Source organism: Rutidosis leptorrhynchoides, chromosome 6 (assembly GCF_046630445.1).
Source record: "Rutidosis leptorrhynchoides isolate AG116_Rl617_1_P2 chromosome 6, CSIRO_AGI_Rlap_v1, whole genome shotgun sequence".
Lineage (NCBI taxonomy): Eukaryota > Viridiplantae > Streptophyta > Magnoliopsida > Asterales > Asteraceae > Rutidosis > Rutidosis leptorrhynchoides.
Window position 1 is genome coordinate 150,878,921 of NC_092338.1, and position 23,107 is coordinate 150,902,027.

The following is a 23,107-nucleotide window of genomic DNA, read 5'->3' on the forward strand; positions in this document are numbered from 1 at the left end:
CAAATACTCCTCAAAAGGCCTCATGGCCGACGGTCATCAAAGGGTGAGGGGGAAAGGAAAAACACACTAGTCACTTGCATGAATTTGGCTCAAAAGTTGGTCATAAGGTGTGCTTTCATGGGGATAAGGTGCAAGTATGTTGTAACTAGTCTTTCCTTTAACTTAATCAATCTAGTTGTATCATAATGGGCTACTTGTAACAAAAGGGTTCCTAATTAATCCATTAAGAGTAGTATAGTGGGCTTCTAAGTCCATTAACACAAGCCCAAGTCCAAATAAATAATAATACAAGTAAAAGCCCAAGTAATTAACTAGTAACCTTAGTTAATTAAAAATGATTAATAATAATTAACCATGAATGTAAGTAATATCTGAAAATATTATTCGTGAAATGTTCGCGTGTCACAAAGACGTGTCGGGCAATTAAAATTCATGTATGGTAACAAGTAAATGTATAGAAATACATTCATTAAATCACAAGCATTAATAATAAATATTAATAAATAAACGTTGGAAAAACCAGGGTCGTCACACTAGAAGATTCCCTACTAAGTTGCCCGAATATCACACTATTACTTTAATGTTAACTCGGTACTTAATCGAACTCAATCTATATTTGAGAAAATGAATATACTATATTAACAAACTAACAAAAAACTAGTTTAGTTGTCTTGTGAGATTTGAACCTTATTATCACCGACATATACGTATTAATCACTCGTGTATAGGCTCATAAGACATAAAATAAAAAAATTGATACTTTTCGTCATCGGGTTTCATACTAGAACTAAACAATAGTTATAAAATGGTGCGAGTATGCGTCATTTGCACTAAACAAATTATATGAAAAGACATAGAGATTAAGAAGTTATAATCTAGTAAATATAGTTGGATATTGAAGACTACTCAAACTATTCATGCTCATTAAGCTAAAGAAAATACTATCATAATATATCTTAAATGCAATTATAAGAATATAAAATGTATATAATATTATATAATTGTTCTTGGTATAAAAGGATACGAGAAATTATTACCGTTTACAAATATATCATTTGGAAAGAATGAAATAAATGAAAGAGAGTTAAAAGTGTAGCTTTAAATAAAATAAAAGGTTAATTTTGAAAGAATAAAAGGTTAAATGCGTGTTTTCAACTAGAATAAAAGGTTATATTTAGCAATATAAAACTAATACCCGTGTCATCTTATCGTCTTCTTTAGTACACAAAAAGAAAACCTAAATCCCACCATAAAAATAACTTTTCACACAAAAAGAAAACCTAAATCCCACCATAAAAATAACTTTTCATTTTTAAACATCATTAAAACATATATTTTGAACTTCATTTTTAAACGCAGTTACTCTTAATCGTTTTCTTATAACCATAAAACATCATTAAACTGTAAATATTTCAAATCTCGAATTACAACACCTATATATTTTGAAAACGATTGATGCCCCTTTTTGATTGATGCCCAGAGCCCAGTGCAGGCACACGCCCTGTCTACCCCTAGGTCCGGCTCTGTAAGTGAGGGGGAGCAACTACATAACTAGTGCAGACTTCGATGACCAGTCACATCAACGAAAGAACATAAAATGACTATTGTATAATATGAAACAAACTTTAGGGATCAATCGTGTTACTTTTTCCAAATAATATTCCGTAAATAAATAATAAATAAATACAACCGAAAGGAGAAAGGAAAAAGGAAATAGAAAATCTGTAATTGGCTTGGTGACTCCAGAAAGTTGGTACTGAAAACCAATAAATAATTAGGATCCAGAAAAACTGCATGTACACGAAATCGTCTGATAACATGACACATGTCTTATTGACCACTACCATCATTATCATTATCATTTTATTCAATTCAAAATATATTCAATCTTCGATAGCGATATGTATACACAAACAAATACAATAAGATTAAGATCAACGCATTATTTAACGGACTAAAATCGACCACCTGTTTGTTTCAACAATCAATCGAACGTCTATATATATTAGAACGCAAAAAACTTTTATCATATAATCGGATCAACAATGGCGACAACTAAATTGAGCAGGACACACAGTATGCGTGAGCGTGTTGAAGATATACTTTCCGCTAATCGCGATGAGATTGTATCTTTACTTTCCAGGTGATCATTTTTTGATTATTTAGAATTAGTTTCTAGGGTTAGGTTTTTACAATTTTATGTGTATCTATAATAATAATTTGTATGTATATGTATATGTGTATGTATTTGTAGGTATGTAGCGCAGGGGAAGGCGATACTGCAACCGCATCAAATACTAAATGAACTTGAGAATGTAATCGGTGATGATGCTTCACGTCAAAAGCTTGCTGATGGTCCTTTTGGTCAAGTATTGAAGACCTCTCAGGTAGTTTTAACATTTTGATCAATATTTGTATATGTATCTGTGTATTATTAGATATGATTTTTTAGTGATGGTTGACTAGTTGTAACTATTTGCTATTTTGTTCGATATCGATGAAGTAGATTCGTGATTTTCTACTTTGTGATCTTCACTTATGATTGCTCTGTTCTCAACTTTGAGCATCAAGCGGTACAACTATTAGTCAAAAAATAAAGGCGACTGCAACTAAGCACTCTTTATTAACTAATAACTACCTAAATGAGGATTTAGAACTTTTGTAGTCTACTTCTTATCATGTGTATATAATATATATGCATGTATCTTTGATTAGATATGAGTGATAGTGGATTAGTTGTAACTAGTTGCGATTTTATTCGATGAAGTAGATTCATGCTTAGTAGTTTTTGATCTTCACTTATGATTGTTCTGTTCCCAAATTTTATCAAGTGCTATTGTGCTTTCTATATTGATTAAGTAGTATATCACTGTGTTGGACATTAGAACAAAATACGGGTGAATGTAATCGAAAACAACCGCTGTTAAGTAGTATTAAAGATTTGTAATCTACTCTTTATCATGTTTAAGATGCTCTTAATCACCAGCAGGCAGCATCATACATTCCATTTCACTCATCTAATTATTTTAGTCTTTGATTTGTGTTGGTGATCTTATTTTTCTAAGACTACTTTTATTTTGTCTACTGATAGGAATGCATAGTTCTGCCTCCTTTTGTAGCGTTAGCAGTTCGTCCAAGACCTGGCGTTTGGGAATACGTGCGTGTTGATACAAACCAACTAACTGTCGAGCAACTAACTGCTTCAGAATATCTTGTCTTCAAGGAAGAACTTGTCGGACAGTAAGTTTCTCAAATAAGTTACAGATGTCACAATTGATACATGATCTGCCCTCAATCTTATTGTTTCTATCTGTTACAGGCATAATAGCTCGTATTTGCTTGAGTTGGATTTCGAGCCATTCAATGCATCAGTACCTCGACCAAATCGTTCTTCATCCATTGGCAACGGGGTTCAGTTTCTTAACCGACACCTCTCATCTAGCATGTTCCGAAATAAAGATTGTTTGGAACCATTACTCGATTTCCTACTCGCACACAGACGTGATGGACATGTGAGTTTATGTATGAAACTTTTCATGTACATATGTTTATGAATAGTATGATACTATGATGGATATTATCATGTGACAAGATTTGTAATTTAATTAAGTATTGTGCAGGTTATGATGTTGAATGACCGGATAACTAGCATGAGTAGACTTCAATCCTCTTTAGCCAAAGCAGATGATTATCTTTCTAAGCTACCATCTGATACACCCTACTCCGAGTTTCAACACGAGTCAGCATCTTCCTTTAACATTCAAAGATATCTTTTTTAATTTAATTACTCTGTTTTTTTGAGTTTTAACTAATTCCAAATGTAGATTGCAAGGAATGGGTTTCGAAAGAGGATGGGGTAATAATGCTGAACGAATTCTCGATATGATGCATCTTCTTTCTGACATTCTTCAAGCTCCAGATCCTTCTGTTTTGGAAACTTTTCTTGGTAGAATACCGATGGTGTTTAATGTTGTCATTCTATCAATACATGGTTACTTTGGACAGGAAAATGTTTTGGGCTTGCCAGATACTGGTGGCCAGGTAGATATACCTTCCACTTAAAATGAAAAATATGAAAACTTTATATGAATCAATTTGTTGATTCATTCTCTTCCTTTTGATATGAACACAGATTGTTTACATATTGGATCAAGTTCGCGCATTGGAGAAAGAAATGCTTCAAAAATTGAAGAATCAAGGACTGGATATTAAACCTAAGATTCTGATTGTATGTATAAGTATGAAAGTCAGAGTGACGTTTTCATGCATATATAAAGTTACCTCATTAGTCTTGTTTTTACATGTATAACTTTATATTTATCTCCTATGACTTTAATTTAATGGTTTATTCTTAATCAAGGTGACTCGGTTGATACCTGATGCAAAAGGTACTTCTTGCAACCAGCGATTGGAGAAAGTGACCGGAACCGAACACACCCTTATATTACGTGTTCCTTTCAGAACCGAAAAAGGGGTTCTTCGTAAATGGATCTCACGGTTTGATGTATGGCCTTATCTCGAAAAATTTACAGAGGTAAATCAATCTTCAAATTGATTTTTATCTATTTTGACAGTATAAGATTAATTTTTGATTTTAATTAATCAATAGGATGCAGCAACTGAAATTTCAGCCGAATTACATGGTACACCAGATCTTATAATTGGAAACTACAGCGATGGAAACCTTGTTGCTTCCTTGTTGTCTTACAAAATGGGAGTAACCCAGGTAACAAACATTTTGGAAGGTGAAAACTGTAAAAATTTTCATATAGTGTTGAATTTATTAAGTGAAAAAATTGACGTGCAGTGCAACATTGCTCATGCTTTGGAGAAAACGAAGTATCCAGATTCGGACCTATATTGGAAGAAATTTGATGAGAAGTATCACTTTTCTTGCCAATTTACTGCTGACCTTTTAGCCATGAACAATGCAGATTTTATCATTACCAGCACATACCAAGAGATTGCAGGGACGTAAGTTTATATGGATAATTAAATTGTCATCATTGTTATATTATATATGTGTTCTGAACTTATGAGTTATGCCAATTTGCTTTAGTTACTATTAAATTGAATGAAAGTTGTTCGATGGCTATTTATTCGGTTTGTAAATTAATATCAGGAAGAATACTGTTGGACAATACGAGAGTCACTCGTCTTTTACTCTCCCAGGGCTCTACAGGGTGGTTCATGGTATCGACGTCTTTGATCCGAAGTTCAACATAGTGTCTCCAGGAGCAGATATGACCATTTATTTCTCATATACCGAAAAGGAAAAAAGACTTACATCTCTTCATAGTAAAATTGAGAAGTTGTTGTTTGACCCTGAGCAGAATGAAGACCACATGTAAGTCATTCTTTAACTGGCTGTTAAAAAAGTTCTACATTGATGTCATTTTTTTCCCCTTTCGTTCATACTCACCAGTGTTGTAAACCTCCCCGATTAATGCCAATTACTCCTTTTAGGAACCGGACGATCCGAGCTTCCAAATTCCGAATAACTAGCTGGTCAACGTAGGTCAATGGGTCAAAATCTTTTTGAGTTGGTTAAAGTCGGGTTTAGTCAATCAGAATTGGTCAAATTCAATATTGGTCAACATTTTAGTATGAAAGTAAAGTCAATATTGGTCAACATTTTAATACGAAATTAAATTAGATAGAGTTTTTTTTTTTTTTTTTTTTTTTTTTTTTTTTTCCTGAAAGGCAACTATTTATGAGATTATATTTAGACCATCTCTAACCTTAGTGTGCTTGACCATGTGTGCACCGAGCACGCCTCCAACACGCAGCTAACGCGGCGTGTTGGAAACCTTCAAGTGAGGCGTGTGTGCTTGCAGCACATGGAACCAATTTTGTGTGCTGATTTCTGATTGATTGAAACTATATTATTTTTTAAAAAAATTTATCCCCCATTTCACCGAACTTCCAATCATATTTTAACACATCACCCAACACGCCACTCAACACTCCACCCTATTATTTCCCAGTTTACTAGCACGCCCATCAAGCACCCCACCCCTACCCAGCAACACACCAACACGCTCTTTAGGGTTAAAGATGGTCTTATGTTTCTAGACAATCATATTAACGTTTATGTTTCTGTTTATCGGTTTCTTGTATATTTATACATATAATTTTGAAATTTATTACGAAGTCCAATCTAATTACTCCCTCAAAAGTCCCGATTGAGTACTCTTGCAACCTTGATACTCACACAGATTCTTGATTTAAAAATGAAGCTATAAACATATACCTAGACTTAAATGAATAATATGAGGAGGGTGGCAAGAAAAGTCGAACACTAATGTTAAAAATAAGCTTTTGTCCTGAACGGTTGATAACAAAATTAAAGATGAAATATTCTTTATCTGTCATTTTTTTTGAAACATATACAGAGGAAATCTAAGTGATCAGTCAAAACCGATGATCTTTTCGATGGCAAGACTCGATCGTGTGAAGAATATCACAGGTCTTGTTGAGTGGTATGCTAAAAATAGTAAGCTCAGAGAACTAGCAAATCTCGTTGTGGTTGCCGGTTACAACAACGTGAAAAGGTCCAGCGACAGAGAAGAAATTTCAGAAATCGAAAAAATGCATGATCTTTACAAGAAATACAAATTAGATGGTCAGGTTCGATGGATTTCAGCCCAAACAAACCGTGCTCAAAATGGTGAAGTTTATCGCTATATTGCTGATGGAAGAGGTATCTTCGTACAGGTACAATATTTAAATTATTAAATTATTATCCTGGTTACATCATAATAATAATGTGAACATCTTTTTGGTTATCAGCCTGCTTTTTATGAAGCTTTTGGGCTTACGGTCGTGGAGGCCATGACTTGTGGTCTTCCAACTTTTGCAACTTGCCATGGTGGGCCCGCAGAGATAATTGAAGATGGTGTTTCAGGCTTTCATATTGATCCATATCATCCTGATAATGCAGCAGTCATAATGGCTAATTTCTTTGAGAAATGCAAGGCGGACCGTGATTACTGGACGAAGATATCTGAAGCCGGACTTAAAAGAATATACGAAAGGCAATATCTCATATCATAACTGATGCTTTTGTAAAAGTTGACTGATTATTAACTTGATATAAGTTTGTAAATGTTATAGGTACACGTGGATGATCTACTCTGAGCGTTTAATGACGTTGGCTGGAGTTTACAGCTTCTGGAAGTATGTCTCGAAACTTGAGAGACGTGACATTCGACGATATCTTGAAATGTTCTACATTCTTAAGTTCCGTGATCTGGTAAGCTTAAAGCCTGGTTTTTGTCTAACACGTCGACTTACGTTTGAAGTCTGACAAAAAGAAAATCCCTACCAAGAGTCTGGGAACTACTAAGATTATTAACTTCACTTTCCATTTCGTTAAATATTGCTTTTACTACCCTTAAATCTCAAGCTAATTCAATACCATTCCCACTTGGTTATTAATGATAACTTGGTTTTACTCTCTCTGTCTTCGTATCAGGTGAAGTCTGTTCCTCTAGCTATTGATGATGAGCCATAAGATAGCAGCGCCTGTTGCTATTTTATATGGTTGGGTGAGCTTACATGGTATCGCTCAACTTAAATAAAGTAAAGTTTAAAATTTGTTTGAAAGTTAGTGATATAAAATTAATTTGGGAGTGTTCTATTCTAGACTGATGAGTCTTATAAATGTTTAATGATGTATTCGATATATTAACGTTTAGTAACTAGCTTTGAGACTTCTTGTACAAATTAATAATGTTGACAGCATTTGATTGGGACAACATGGCAGGAGTGTTGTGTTCTACTTAAAAGTCGTTGCTTTTAGTTGTCCAAATTAACATTAATTGGGCCTTTGTTTGAAAACCACGTTTTTATTTTCTTATTCATATCTTTGCTAGACACCATTTTGAGTTGAGAAAATTACCAAAGCTCTCACAAATAGACCTAGTCAAAACCATTTTAGACTCCAGTTTCAGCGGGTCCCCGTGCAGTTAAGTGAATTTCAAACTAGCCAATAAGGTAGACACATGAACTTGGATGGTTTGTTATGATAACCAAGCAATATTGAATTCGATCACTCTCCTCGGATACGGTAAGGTTTATGGTACATTTATTGTGTGCCTGTTTTGCCGGACCATACATTTATTGTGTGCGTGTTTTTTTTGCCGCATACTTTGCTAGGTTTAGATTTCTTTTTGCATCAGTTGTCCTTATTGATCTTCGGATCCGTTCAATGTTATTATGTTTTTCAGTGTCGGTTAATAATGAATAAGGGACAGAGTCTGGCCACTCTATTCAGTCACTTATACATGTCTACTACTGCAAAAAAAATTAATGACACCATTTCTACTATAATTACCATGTTCTACTGCAAAAAAATGACACCAATCCTACTACGATTACCATGTTCTAAAACTACCATGTTCTAAAACTCCACTGCACCTATAAGGTAAATCGGCAGCACTGAAAAAAATAAATCCTAATCCTATATAATAGGCCAAATTGTTGATGATAAATTATTTACCATAATCAATCTACAACCTTAATTTCTACATTATGAACAGAAATATTAACAGCCTGGAAAACAAGATAACTGAATAAAAAGTAACAATCTTTTGTCAACAAAACTTGACTGTAAACAATTTGAATCAACAGTTAAAAAGCAAAGAGATTTGTAACACAAAAGCAGAATTTGTGATAAATGACCTTTGCAAAGAATGAAATGATCTACGGGGCCACTAATCATACAACACACACATTTGGTAAAATTATAACAGCGCTTAAAGCCTTGACTTTGCAACATAATTAACAAAGGAACACAGTGAAACCCAGATTTCAAAGAAAAATCCAAGAAATATAAAAGAAAATACTTCTAAGTTTCAGTAAACCCAACATGTCCAAAAAGATGTGAACACAAAATATTTCATCATACGGAGTAATAAGTATGTCTAGATGCTTAACAGATAACCAAATTTTAAAACGAAAGTACAATGCTAGACATTGATTCTAGAAGTCCCACTCGGTAACATTGAGGGTAGCTTAGTTTCTAAAGCCTCTGCTGTTCCTTCTTCCTCTAGCCTTCTCAAACTTCCTTCCCTTGGATCGCACATACGGCTTAGTGTGACTGTGTGGGACACCAGGAGCCTTTCCAAAGTGCCTAACTGCTTCACGAGCATTCTTTGGACCTCTTAGCAAAACCTGCACCATGTAATTTTGATTTATGATGTTTGTTGATTAAAAAAACAAAATCAACACTGATATTCTTGTGATCGTTATACTTATATACAGAACTATGATATGATGCAGAAAAGTATTCTTAAGTACGTAAGTTACAGCCTGAACCTTCCATCTTATAATTGTTTGGCAAAAGAAACCAAATCATCATTTCATAAACAATAACCAAGACTAAATATGCAGATTCCACATGATTCTTGTCAAACAAAAATGGCATTTCATCACACATAATTACTGTGTCAAACGAATACAAAAATATAACAAATAACAAAGTATCTAAACATATGAATATGAATTTGTACAAGTAAGGTCGGAGCGCGATACAATCCTTGAAGAGTTAGTTTGTACTAGTTCGGGTTACAAATTCAAGAGTTAGAATATTAGACATGCACCAAAATTCAAAATAGAGCAAAGGTCCTTAATTTGATAATTTCTCGGATTGTGGTTCTATTTGATATCATTTAGGCTAGCAGACTCTAGAAGATAGTTTCTTAACCACTATAACTGATTTCTAATAATAAACTACCCACATAGGATTGCAATTATTTTAACTAAAGCTATATGCAGGTACAGCAGATAATAAACTTTCATTGTTTTCCACACCTCACCACATAAAAATGCAATTATTTTGCCTAAAGCTAAATACAAGTGCCAATGTGTTTTGTTGCATACGCCATACAGACTTTAAACAGTTGAAAGAAAATAGTGAAACATTAGCATATATATTAACATACTCACATTAGCATATCAAAGCAGATAATCGTATAGCACAATCAAATAGCTAAAAACACGCATAAAACACTAATAAAAATATTAAATAGTATACAACAATACCGGCATAAAACATGTAGAACAAACTAATAAACTCGTACCGTGTTCTGTCCAAGAGGAGCTCTAAGAGCCAACTGGTCAAAAGTCAAACATTCTCCACCCGCCTTCTCAATCCTGGCTCTTGCAGTCTCGGTGAACCTCAAAGCAGTTACTTTCATGCATGGAATCTCGGGCACACGAACATCGTCTGTAACTGTACCAACAATCACGGCAATCTTGTCCTCCTAATTTCATTAAAAAACCAACAATCATAATTACACACAAATCCTCACACAACATTATCACATAAACAACAAGCCAAAGCAAATATATACATACAAATCAATGCAAACTTCTGAACTTACAAGCCTGACTTTTCGTATTAGCGTTAAAGAAACACATGAATAACTGCACACTTATACAGATTATGAACTTTTCATAAAATGTAAAACAATTTCACAGTTAAAACTTCACACCCTAACAATTTATACAAATTTAAAATAACAGTAAAACTTCTAATCACAATTACTACTAAATATAGATTTGGAACATAACAATAGTTAATTTGCATTTAAATCAATCATAGTAAAGAGCTATATTGCATATATAAATATACTACTACATAAATATAAATATATACTGTAATATGTAAATATATATCAACATCAATATATATACCTTGCCAGCCATGTAACGAGCCAAACGTGAAAGAGAAATTGGAGGCTTGTTGACTTTGCTCATAAAAAGCCTCTTCAAAATCACAGCATTAAAGTTACTTCCGGTCCTCCTAACTAGAAACCTATAAAGCTGATACATACATATATACATATATAAAATAAATAGATATATTATTTATCAAAATATTAATTTCCACAAAAAAGAAATTAAAATAGAAATGTAATTGATTCGGATACCTTCACGAGAAGCTTAAGGTAGATATCATCGGATCTCGGGGCGGTTCTTTTAGTCCGCTTGCTCTTTCCACCTGCAACAAGATCTATACCCTAAATAATGAAACGATTGTGATATTAGCAAGCAGTAATAATTAATGATTGATTTATTGTGATGGAAGTGAAATTAGGGTTTAGGTAAATCACGGTACCATGACGACGGCGGTTGTTGTTGCTGCTGCTGCTACCTACAAAAACAAATGGAGGGGAAAGGAGAGTGAGGCTAGGGTTTAAGAAGTGATAGGTAAGTGTTGGCACGTGTAGGTATTACCCAGACAGAGTTTGTGGGCTGGAGTTTAGGTTATGATTAAGCCCAGTTTTAAACTTATACATGTTTAAGAGGCCCAGTGTGATTCATGTATTTTTATTTTGTTTATTACTCGAATATTTAAATAAATTTCTCATTTTGCATGACAAATTAATAATTTTGATTTAACTAGTTGTTTTTTAAAACAAATTTACAGAAATAGTAATTTAGAAAGAAAAAAAAATACAAGTCTAGCATAACCGGCCAACCTAAGGCTGGTTTCTGTATTTTTTGTGTCTAGTCAGCAAGGGATTATTACCAAAAAGCCTATTTTTTTACCTTTCTTGAGTGAGAGCACAAAAAAAAAAAAAAAATGCCAATTTGCCCTCGCTGCACCTTGCTTCCACCTAGGAGCAAGGAGCAAGGTGCCTCTTGCTCCCTTGCTTCCACCTGGGAGCAAGGACGCAAGGTGCCTCTTGCTCCCAGGTGGAAGCAAAGGAGCAAAATGCACCTTGTGTCCTTGCTCCCAGGTGGAAGCAAGGGACCAAGAGGCACCTTGCATCCTTGCTCTCAGGTGGAAGCAAGGGAGCAGATTGCACCTTGCTCTCAGGTAGAAGCAAGGGAGCAAGAGGCACCTTGCGTCCTTGGTCCCAGGTGGAAGCAAGGGAGCAAGAGGCACCTTGCTTCTTGCTCCCATGTGAAACCAAGGTCGCAAGGACGCAAGGCGCAAGGGAGCAAGGCACCTTGCTCCTTGCGAGGGCAAATTGGCAATTTTTTATTTTTTGGGCTCTCACGCAAGAAAGGTAAAAAAAAATGGGCTTTTTGGTGATAATCCCAGTCAGCAAAAAGTGCACTTTTTGAGGCGTCAGATGTCCAGTTATCAAAATCGGCCTTGGCAAGGCTGGTTTCTCCCAAACTCTAATTTATTTTATCTGACGGGGCCAAAAGTCGACTTTTAATGGTTAATAAAGAAAATAGGAAAATTAAGGTTTGGGAGAAACCAGCCTTGGCAACGCCAGTTTCTATGACTGGACCTCAAAAATGCACTTTTTGCTGACTCGGCACAAAAATTGTAGAAATCGGCATTGGAAAGACCGGTTATACTAGACTTGTAATATTTTTTTTTTTCAAATTACTATTTCTGTAAATTTGTTTTAAGAAGCAACTAGCTCAAAAAAGATTCATGACAAATTATACTTATAAATAGATACGCAGGTGAATCAATCGGTAGCTAACTAGTTAAAAGTGGGATTCAACTCATGCTTAAGCCAGGTCGAGTTTGAGTTGAACACATTGTTGAAGAGCATCTAGTGAACAAGCTTGAGCTACAGTTTCTTAGGATTCATTAGGTTTTTATCTTTGAGTTGAGGTGTTCGTTAAAAATTTTGCTACATCTTAGATTTGTATCTTTTAGTTGAGGTGTTCACTCAAAATTTTGCGGTTAAAGCGGCTATCTGTTTTTGATGATTGTTAGCCCATATAGGATGAGTTACTCTACCAATTCCACATCGTAAGCTTGGACAACTCTTATTGAAACGCACATGTGGAGATAAATTTGAGGTATTTTGGAGGGGTTTTTTTATCTTACAGTTTCGCTTTTTGATGAGTTGTAATGGCGAAGGTCAAATTTGAAAGTTATTTGTTTATGAGAATGTTTCGAGTGACGAGACTTTACAAATTGGTGTTAATTTCTAATTGGGTGTCAAATTTTAGAGTTTTCCGTTACTTACTTGCCCAATGCACATTTATCGTTAAAACTGACGCATCATTATCTATATATAGTGAAGAAGTGTGAGATGGTTGGTAGTGTTCTAAACAATAAAACAACTTTTTGTCTGAACTTACTGTAATAGATTTCTATAGCTTAGGCGCTTGGGCACAATTTTTTTTAGCTTTTACATGGTAATATGGTATGTGTTTTCAAATGGTCTTAAGTTAGTAACTTACGTACTCAGGCAAATTGGTCTTGTGAACAGATCTTTGTCACGGAGGTAGCTGTTAACTTGCATTGTACATTTGTACATCTGAGAAAGAAAACTTAGCTCTTCATTTCCCAAATAGTCTGAACATTAAAAGCCTTATAAGTTTCATTTTAGCATAATATGATTTTACATATGTTTATTTAAAAAAAAAAAAAAAATTGTTTAAAACTTGATGGAAAGTCATCTAAATTGTCTATCTGTTAGCTTTTCGTTTGCACAAATTTACAAATACCTTAGATAGGTCATAACAAAAATGTGAACCACATCTTTCATCTGTCATCATCTTTCATATATATTTATTTATAAAACATATTTATAGAACATATTAATTCTTAAGCATATTCGAAAAACTAAATGAACATGTACTCTAACTACAATATGTTTATTTCTTTACAATTCCCGCTCATCCTCTTGTTCTTCACAAGTGTCGTAATAGCCCAACTACCAACAGCCGAACTACCAACAGCCTACGAAGTGCTTCAAGAATACGGTTTTCCGGTTGGACTGCTTCCTGCAAGCGTAACGTCTTACACTTTGAACAGAGAAACAGGACAATTCTTGGTTACGTTGGGTAACAAATGTGGTTTCTCGTTTGATGGTTATGATGTAAGGTTTAAATCAACGATTAGTGGAGTGATCAAGAAAGACAGCCTGACGAATTTAAAAGGAGTAAGCGCGAAAGTAATGTGGATGTGGACGGACGTTTTGTGGGCCAGGCGCCACGGAGATGAGGTGGATTTTTCGGTTGGAATGTTTTCGGCAGGATTCGATGTTCAGGATTTTGAGGAGTCACCACAGTGCGGTTGTGGTTTCGATTGTGAAGATGATTTAGAAGCTAAAGATGATAAGCTTTTGGATTTGTCAATGTGAATAATGCTGTAATAAAGGTGATTTGGTTAGTTAACTCTCATATGTGTGATTTAAACATGTTAATCATAACTATGTACTCTGTATTATGCTATTGTTATTGTTATTTAATGTTTAATACGGACAATAAAAATAGCAAGAAAAAAGAATGTAAAAATATGTAATCCAAATTTCGAACACATGTTTCGTTGTACAAATGTGAGTTTTTTTTTTTTTTTTTTTTTTTTTTTTTGATGTAGGTTGCAAACAACTTAAAGGCTACTTAGAGGGAAAAAAATGAAGTCTGAACCCTTGGTAAAACCACATTCACTTGAATTTCAACGACACCTGTTTAGTTGTCGACACGTCTTTAGGTGTCCAATAGTATAATAACTAGAAAAGTGGCCCGCGCGATGTCGCGGTGCCTTTCGGGTTACATAATCATAGTTAACGTAGCGTTATCAATTTACGGAAAAAAAACGCTTTGCTACGGGTGTTTTTGGATACACGTCGTTAGTACCTAGTATACCTAATGGTATATGCATTTTTAACGTCAGGAAGATTGTGTAAAAAATGGAAACATCACCATCGATATGATGTAGATAGTTTGGGTTGTTTATTATAAGTTTATGTATATGTATTGAAGATAGCCCGAGGTGTTTAATTAGCATTTTTTGAGAAGTGTCAGTTTCGTGTATAGTTAGTCTCGTTGGGTTCGTTAGATTTTTTCGAGTTGCACGGTGGTCTCGAAAAAATTTAACTCACACCGAGCGAGAAGATAGGGCCCGTTATAAATTCGGGTGGAATTAGTTTCATTTATTTTAATAAAATTATATATTTACACTTTCTACCCCTGGAAAAACGTAAATTTGAGGGACAGTTGTGTAAATTGTGCCGAAGTTGAGGAACCGATTGCAGTGTGAACGCAAACTCAAAACGACAATTCAAAACAACTGAAACGACATTTGAGGGAGAGTTGTGTAAATTGTGCCGAAGTTGAGGGACCGATTGCAGTGTGAACGTAAACTCAAAACGACAATCCAAAACAACTGAAACGACAAAAATCCGGTGTGTTTTAGTATAATAGGTATAACTAGTTTTCGAACCCTCGCTTCGCGCCGGGGGTTCGGTTTTCAATATATTTTATTGCATTTAGTTTGTAAAATTATTTCATGGCTAACGATGATGTCGTTGAAGCGCAACTCGAGTCGAACTAAAAGGTATAACCCAAGAAAGATTTAAATGTTATTTTAAATTAACAATATATGTGCATCTCCGCGTTTTCCTATGGAATTGTCGACTTTTAAAAATTTAACGCAAAATCAACGTGTATGAAAAGTACCCCAAATATTTAGCGTTTTTTAAAAAGCGTCCGTTTTGCGTATAGTTAGTGACATTGTGTTCCTAAAATTATTTCGAGTTTAACGATGGTGTCGGAAAAATTTAACTCGTTGCGAGCGAGAGGATATGACCCGTTGAATATTTGGGTGGAGTTTATTTAAGATTTTTTATGAAAATGGTTATTCGACAATTTACCCCCTGTATGGGGGGTCGATTTGGTCTTTTGAAAAAAATTTGGGGGGGGGGGGGGGGGGGGGGGGGGGGTTAGACGACCCGTCCTAATCCATAAGGACGAATACAATAACATATGTTACATTGTCAGGTATTTGACCTCTATATGATACATTTTACAAACATTGCATTCGTTTTTAAAAGACAAATTTTCATTACATCGAAAGTTGACAGGCATGCATACCATTTCATAATATCCAAATTATAAATGACCTAATCTGTCATTTACTTAATAATAATCTTTATTGAACTCAACGACTTGAATGCAACGTCTTTTGAAATATGTCATGAATGACTCCAAGTAATATCTCTAAAATGAGCAAATGCACAGCGGAAGATTTCTTTCAAACCTGAGAATAAACATGCTTTAAAGTGTCAACCAAAAGGTTGGTGAGTTCATTAGTTTATCATCAATATTCATTTTCATCATTTTTAATAGACCACAAGATTTCATATTTTTATTTCTCATAAACATCATGCATGCATATAGCCATCTGCATAAAAATCATTCATATGGATTGAACACCTGGTAACCGACATTAACCATAATGCATAGAATATCCCCACAGACATCGACGTCTGTATAATAATAATCTCGAAGTACTAAAGCCATCCATAGACATGAATGGAGGTTGTTAGGTCCAATAGATCTATCTTTAGGATTCGCGTCAATTAGGGGTCATTTCCCTAATTCTTAGGTTACCAGACTTGAAGGGCGATATTCGATTTCGATAATCCAACCATATAATGTAATTTCGATTACTTGTGTCTATTTCGTAAAACATTTATAAAAGCAGAGCATGTATTCTCAGTTTCAAAAATATATATTGCAAAAGCATTTAAAAAGAGAGCAAATGAAACTCACGATACTGATTTCGTAGCAATAATGCATATGACGGCACTGAACAAGTGCGAGGTTGGTCTCGAATTCACGAACCTATATTAAATATATATTTATATGTTGGTCAATATCTGTCTAACAATTTAGATCAAGTCGTAGTGTATCACAATCCTAATGCTCGAGATTATCATGCAAAAGTCAACAAAAGTCATCTAATCCAAAAATGACTTCCAAAATCTATTTATATTTATAATATAACTTAAATATAGTCTTTTTATATATTTAAATATATCTATCAGATTTTATTAGAGTAACTAATAAAAGTCATTTGTTAATAAAATTTATATTAAAATTTATATATGATAAAAATATACTTTTATATATCTTAAGTAATAAAATTTATAAAGTTCCCTTAATATCATAAAAATATAGTGGTATGTATTATTATATTACATGTGGTAAAAATATCTTTGTTTCACATATTTATTTGATAAGATAATATTGATAATAATAATAAATAAAAGTTGTATAATAATAATTATTATTATTCTATTAATAATAATAACAATATTTATATTTACTAATGATGATATTGATTATAATAAAATGATAATTCTAATCATGATAATTTTAATAATAACGATACCTTTTAATATTAACTGTAATAATAATATTTTATATAATAATAATAATTCTATACAAAATGACAATTTTTAATAATAATATTAATACTAAAATGATACTAACAATGATATTTTATAATAACAAAAATATTTCTATTAAAAATGATAATTTTAATAAAAATGATAATTTTAATATCAATGATACTTTTATTAATAATAATAATGATAAAAATAGTAAAAATGATATTTTTATCTAAATCAATATCTTACAATATTTCATATGATACTTATACTCATTATTTCCTAATCGATTTGTTTAATAGCTTTTAGCCCTCTTTTATATCGTATTCATAATAATGATAATAATAGTAATCATAATAATTAGATGATACTAATATTAGTTTTAATGATAATGGTACTACTAATAGTAATTATAATAATACTAATGATAATACTAATAGTTACTATAATAATAATAATAATAATAATAATAATAATAATAATGATAATAATAATAATAATTTTTAGATAATAATAATAATAATGACGATAGTAATAATAATAATCATTTTAATAATAATACTAAAATTAATGATAATTCAGTTGACTATATCTTTTAATCCGTTCATCGAAATCACACGATTTCTAAATGAAAAGTTATTAATTTTTCGCCAGCTTTCCAACGATATGCATATCATATACTTTATCTCAGTAGCATATGTATTAAATTCATGATTTATCATAAACTATCTAACGACGTAATTAATCATACAAGCATGCATAATCATCTATACTTGAGCACTAGTCAGAGATACAATATTAATATATAAAAGATAAGATATGAATGCTCTCGTATCAATATTGTGATTCAATATTGCAGGAAAGTACGTAGACGCAACGGAGATGATAAACACCAGGTTTGACTCACGAGCATATCCCCGAACCATACCCATAACCTCCATAGCTATAACCCATAATTTCCTTAACTCTATCCCACTCAAAAAACAATTTTTGAAATCACTTGGACAGCACTTCGTCGTACTATTTTATGTATAATACGACTAATAATAATACTCATAACCTTAAGATTAATAATAATATTAATCTTTATAATAATAATAATAATAATAATAATAATAATAATAATAATAATAATAATAATAATATTATTATTATTATTATTATTATTATTATTATTATTATTATTATGTAAGTATATATATGCGAGAGAGATGATGAATGAAACTGAGCCTGAATTCGATCGTATTTAAAGACATCTCACCCACCTAACCCTCACATGCACTCGCATGAGTTTGTGAGAGGGATCTCATGCGAGTGCACGAGTCCTAATTATTGCACACATTCGAAAATTTGAGACTGCCGACACAATTTTGATATATATATATATATATATATATATATATATATATATATATATATATATATATATATATATATATATATATATATATATATATATTATTTAATATATAATATATTTAATCTTTAGAATTAATTAAATATTATATTTTATTCTCGTGCATAGTTAATTTGTAATTTTTGCACCGATGAATTGTACGTTGACGCTCGACTTACGTACCGGTTTTGGTTTCTCGAAAGCTATTTCGTACGCTTAGAAAACTCGCACTTTATGTTTCGTGACTCGTACCTTTATCAATAATTAGACTTATTTCACCAATAATTATACTCCATGATATGTAACTTATACATTTGAATGTTTTGGTCATTTGCTTCTATAAATCGACGTCTCGTTATATATACATATGATAATTTAAATCAAAACGCTTTGTATCTAGTTAATATTATATTTAATCACTTTGCAAAATATATATATATATATATATACACATATATATATATATATATATATATATATATATATATATATATATATATATATATATATATTCTCAAAAAAATAATTTTGTACATATAATATAGGATTGAAATATTTATTTAGTAATATTCTATTCTAGTTTTTCAAAAATAATTTATATTTCAACGTTCAATATATATAATTTAAAATCGTTTAAATAATTGATACTATTATATCACCTAACGTTTATGCTCTAGAACTTAATTTGACACAATTCATTTATGCGCCAACGTTTATTTTAACTTCTCAAACGTTCTAAAAATCAATCGAAACGAATAACCAAATGTTACTATCGTTTATTTAACTAATTTTGAAATCATATATACACATTTTAAATACACGATGCAAAGTTAATTATATATATAGTTCTAACAATTTACATTCCGACTTATTGTATATATTCAACTTCATTCTTTAAAAGGTTTCATCTATATCATAAACGTTTTCAATAATATGAAAACTAAATAATTATCTTATCAAAGACACGAGGCAATCATTACATTGAAAGTTAAGCAGGAATCTCTACTAACCTTTGTCCAGTTATCGTTAATTGACATATTTGTTCTTACTTGTAAATCACTTTACCATTTTCCTAATTTTGTTAAAATGGGAAGATTTCTCAAATCAACGTGGACCTCACAACAGAGACCGGTAATCATATCATAATGTATTCAATCATTTGATATCATCTTTTAATTTTCGCTGATAAACATATATTGGAACTAATACGTTTATATAAAGTATTATTCATCAAATACTTTGTTAACGTTTTCCAGTCATATAATTTCATAACTTATTTTCATATCAACCAAACCGTTATATGTTTTATTAATATTTCTCAATTTAATAATCACACATATGTATATATTCATACATATCAATTTACACATAATTGTTCGTGAATCATCGAGAGTAGTCGAAGGGTAAATGAATGCATGAACATAGTTCAAAGTTTTTTTTTTTTTTTTTTGAGATTTCAACATTACAGACTTTGCTTATCGTGTCGGAAATATATAAAGATTAAGTTTAAATTTGGTCGGAAATTTCCGGGTTGTCACAGTACCTACCTGTTAAAGAAATTTTGTCCCGAAATTTGGTTGGGATGGTCATGGCTGACAATAAGTATGTTTTTATGACGCATACGAGCTGAAAATTAGAGTTTTATCATCAACGAGTAATTTGGATAAAACCTTATGTTTATGAGAAGAAAACGAGTGAAGTTATCACGAAAGAGTGAAATGAATAAATGTAGATTCGTCATATCTTTTTGACGTAGACAGGATTGATTTCCAGAGTTCAAGGGACTTGGAGAAAATCTTTGTAATAAGATTTGATTCTTCGGTAATTAAGAAATTAGGATCCCCTTCGGTTAAATGCGATGATCTGTCTCGATTGCTCTGTCTGAGATTTCCCTATAAATTTCACCCTCTTCATTTCCTTATTTTCACAGCTTGTACTTTAAAGCATTCGTCAATATGCTCCATCCAGTTCTGATTCTTGATATACTCATAACTTTCATATCTGTCATTCTTCTTTTTCATCTTCCGCCGGAAGAATCTATTCACTTCTAATATACTCTTGGTTTTATAGTGTTTTTAGTCCTCCCTTGTCTTTATATTGCTATATGCATCGATATATAAGATTTATAATTTTTGGGTGGTTGTTGGGTTTTATATCTTCCCTTATATTTTGATGTCTCTGCTTTTGTCTTTCTATAATCATTGACATCCACAATTAATACTCTCTCCAATTTACTGTGATTTATACTCCCATTGATATTTTGAAGCTTCATACTTTTATTTTATCTTCCCGACTTTAAATCAAGCGAATAATGGTCCAGAATACGTAGGTATGAATTTCAGAATGAACATAATTAATGTTCTAAGAAGGAAGTTGTAATGACACGATCTTGACTTGTCAATTTACCAGAATATCCGGAAAAAATAGAACTATCAAGAAGATATGTTCTTAATGTGTTTGGAGATGAGGTAGAATGTAAGAGTCGTGTAAAATGGCACATGATGACGATGTGGTCTATGAATCATCACGTTCCATTTAGAAACTCATCATGACTTACTGTAATATAATCACATTGATCAAGTGTCATTATATTATACTAACTCATGCTTCAGTTCCCAACACCACTTCAATAACATTCTTATTTTAAGTTGGAATTTTTTCAGAATTTAGAAACTAAAACAGTTTCCTTTCTGATGTAACACAGATAACGCGAAGAGATAAATGATTTCAAATAAGAATACTTATGAAAATATCTTCAGAAATATCGAGAATATTTATAATGAAAGATACGATGATATCTTAGAATTTCTAATATCGAAGGATGATGAAGACGATTTGTACGCAAAGGTATAGAGTCAGGAGTAAGGTATTCGTTAATGACTTCAGCAGATACTGAATCATTTGGATTCTTTGAAGGCAGGTTCAGTCTTTGTGATTTATCCACAGCCCCCTTCATGATTTGCTCAATCCGTTTTCCAGTTCCAAACCTTCTCTTTTTCTGAGTTTTGCCAATACATTATTCTTTATCATCAAACTTTTGACTGTTAAGGTCGTTTACAATTTTTGCTGCTTCATCAGTATTTTTCCAATTTCGGAGAACTAGTTCGCAGTTTGGGGTGTTTTTCAGAAACTTCACATTCGAAATACGTAAGCCTAGGAAATAGACGTTATATGTATATATATTACTGTTGGCGTAGAAATGCTGCGAGATTTAAAATACTGATTACTAATTCCCAGTAGTTGGTATGGCAATTATTGTTACAAGATGTAGATGAGTACATGATAGAGTTTCAATGAGTATAATGATTTTTTAGCAGGTCAAAGATCAATGAATTTGTTGGTAAGTTTACCGCTAATGTGGCGAGATATGAAAGGTTCCCTGGTAACAATGATGAAGGGGTAATCGTTATAATAAGGCCTATTCGAATGAAAAATTGAAGTTGATTTGCTGGAGCTGTGACAAAACTGTCTACTTTGAAAAGGAATTGAAAAGTTATTTTTGGTAATAAATGCCAAATGGTCTGACACAGATACGTGTTGAACTATGACTTTGGTTTCGAGAATTTTTCAAGTACATGACTGTGGGTAACATGTGGTTGGATCATCATCTTAATTGTTCATTATTTGAAGTGTCTTTAGGAATTTCGAAGGGTTTTAAATGCAGATTGTCATTGTCAATATCCAAATGATGAAATCGTCATGAATCTCGAATGATTCTAATATCCTTCTGAGTGTTGCGAATAAAAGTGGTGTTCTATCACAGTTTTGAATTCAAAGTATGGCTTTGATAGATGTAGGAATTTAAGAGTAATGTGTGACAACCCGGGAATTTCCGACTAAATTTAAACTTAATCTTTAATATTTTCAAGACGATAAGCAACGTTTGTTAAACTAAATCTCCAAATTTTTGAGCTGTTTCAATTAACTTCGACTAATTTCCGAGGATTCACGAACCATTATTTGTAAATAATTATGTATTAATATTAATTTGTTATATTAATATTATTATTATTATTTTATCATCATTTATAAGTATTATTATTACAACTATTACTAATGTTATTATTATTAATAACATTAATATTATCACTTTTACTAAAAGTAATAAGATTATTATAAATATCATTACTATTAATATAATTTATAATTAATAATATTATTATCATTATTAATAGTATTATTAACATTTTATAATGATTATTATCATTATTATTAATTATAATTAAAATTATCATTTTTATTGTCATACTAATATTTACATATTAACTAATAGATAAAAGTTATAAATAGTAACCAGGGGCATTTTCGACTTTTCACCTTTTTTTTAATTTTAACTAAATTTCATTTTACCAACAACGCTCCCCACACTTTTTTAAAAATTCAAATCGACCCCCCAAACAGGGGGGTAAAGTGTCAATTAACCATTTTCATAAAAAATCTTAAATAAACTCCACCCAAATATTCAACGGGTCATATCTTCTCGCTCGCAACGAGTTAAATTTTTCCGACACCATCGTTAAATTCCAAATAATTTTAGGAACACAATGTCACTAGCTATACACAAAACGGACGCTTTTTAAAAATGCTAAATATTTGGGGTACTTTT

General features: G+C 32.2%; 3 protein-coding genes across 5 annotated transcripts; 2 read left to right on the plus strand and 1 right to left on the minus strand.

Moving 5' to 3' along the window:
* Positions 1-1,943: 1,943 nt before the first annotated feature.
* On the plus strand, positions 1,944-7,782 carry LOC139852086 (sucrose synthase 4-like). Of its 2 annotated transcripts, XM_071841309.1 has the most exons (15): positions 1,944-2,143; positions 2,255-2,387; positions 3,092-3,240; positions 3,320-3,512; positions 3,621-3,739; positions 3,825-4,041; positions 4,133-4,228; positions 4,361-4,534; positions 4,610-4,726; positions 4,808-4,974; positions 5,123-5,347; positions 6,396-6,717; positions 6,793-7,037; positions 7,117-7,255; positions 7,478-7,782. In XM_071841309.1, exons 1-15 carry the CDS (start codon positions 2,046-2,048, stop codon positions 7,514-7,516), a joined length of 2,433 nt encoding a protein of 810 aa, XP_071697410.1. In that variant the 5' UTR covers positions 1,944-2,045; the 3' UTR covers positions 7,517-7,782. The 2 variants fall into 2 exon arrangements, with proteins under 2 accessions (XP_071697410.1, XP_071697411.1); XM_071841310.1 differs by lacking the exons at positions 1,944-2,143; positions 2,255-2,387; positions 3,092-3,240 and having other exon boundaries at positions 3,387-3,522.
* Positions 7,783-8,812: 1,030 nt separating this feature from the next.
* Positions 8,813-11,197, minus strand: LOC139852134 (large ribosomal subunit protein eL18x-like). Of its 2 annotated transcripts, XM_071841357.1 has the most exons (5): positions 11,126-11,197; positions 10,938-11,027; positions 10,702-10,830; positions 10,086-10,268; positions 8,813-9,177 (listed from the first exon to the last, which is right to left on the minus strand). In XM_071841357.1, exons 1-5 carry the CDS (start codon positions 11,126-11,128, stop codon positions 9,019-9,021), a joined length of 564 nt encoding a protein of 187 aa, XP_071697458.1. In that variant the 5' UTR covers positions 11,129-11,197; the 3' UTR covers positions 8,813-9,018. The 2 variants fall into 2 exon arrangements, with proteins under 2 accessions (XP_071697458.1, XP_071697460.1); XM_071841359.1 differs by lacking the exon at positions 11,126-11,197 and having other exon boundaries at positions 10,702-10,773.
* Positions 11,198-13,556: 2,359 nt separating this feature from the next.
* On the plus strand, positions 13,557-14,324 carry LOC139854160 (uncharacterized protein At5g01610-like). The gene is made up of 2 exons (XM_071843483.1): positions 13,557-14,068; positions 14,309-14,324. The coding sequence occupies exons 1-2, from the start codon at positions 13,557-13,559 to the stop codon at positions 14,322-14,324; spliced, it is 528 nt and encodes a 175-aa protein (XP_071699584.1).
* The last annotated feature ends 8,783 nt before the right edge of the window (positions 14,325-23,107 follow it).

Excerpts from the sequence above, each read along its gene's own strand:
- LOC139852086 (XM_071841309.1), top strand. The coding sequence starts at position 2,046 with ATGGCGACAACTAAATTGAGCAGGACACACAGTATGCGTGAGCGTGTT. Across the intron at positions 4,229-4,360 it reads TTAAACCTAAGATTCTGATT|GTGACTCGGTTGATACCTGA; the intron begins GTATGTATAAGT and ends TTCTTAATCAAG. Across the intron at positions 4,727-4,807 it reads ACAAAATGGGAGTAACCCAG|TGCAACATTGCTCATGCTTT; the intron begins GTAACAAACATT and ends ATTGACGTGCAG.
- LOC139852134 (XM_071841357.1), bottom strand. Across the intron at positions 10,269-10,701 it reads CTCGTTACATGGCTGGCAAG|GAGGACAAGATTGCCGTGAT; the intron begins GTATATATATTG and ends TAATGAAATTAG. Across the intron at positions 9,178-10,085 it reads CTCCTCTTGGACAGAACACG|GTTTTGCTAAGAGGTCCAAA; the intron begins GTACGAGTTTAT and ends TACATGGTGCAG.
- LOC139854160 (XM_071843483.1), top strand. The coding sequence starts at position 13,557 with ATGAACATGTACTCTAACTACAATATGTTTATTTCTTTACAATTCCCG.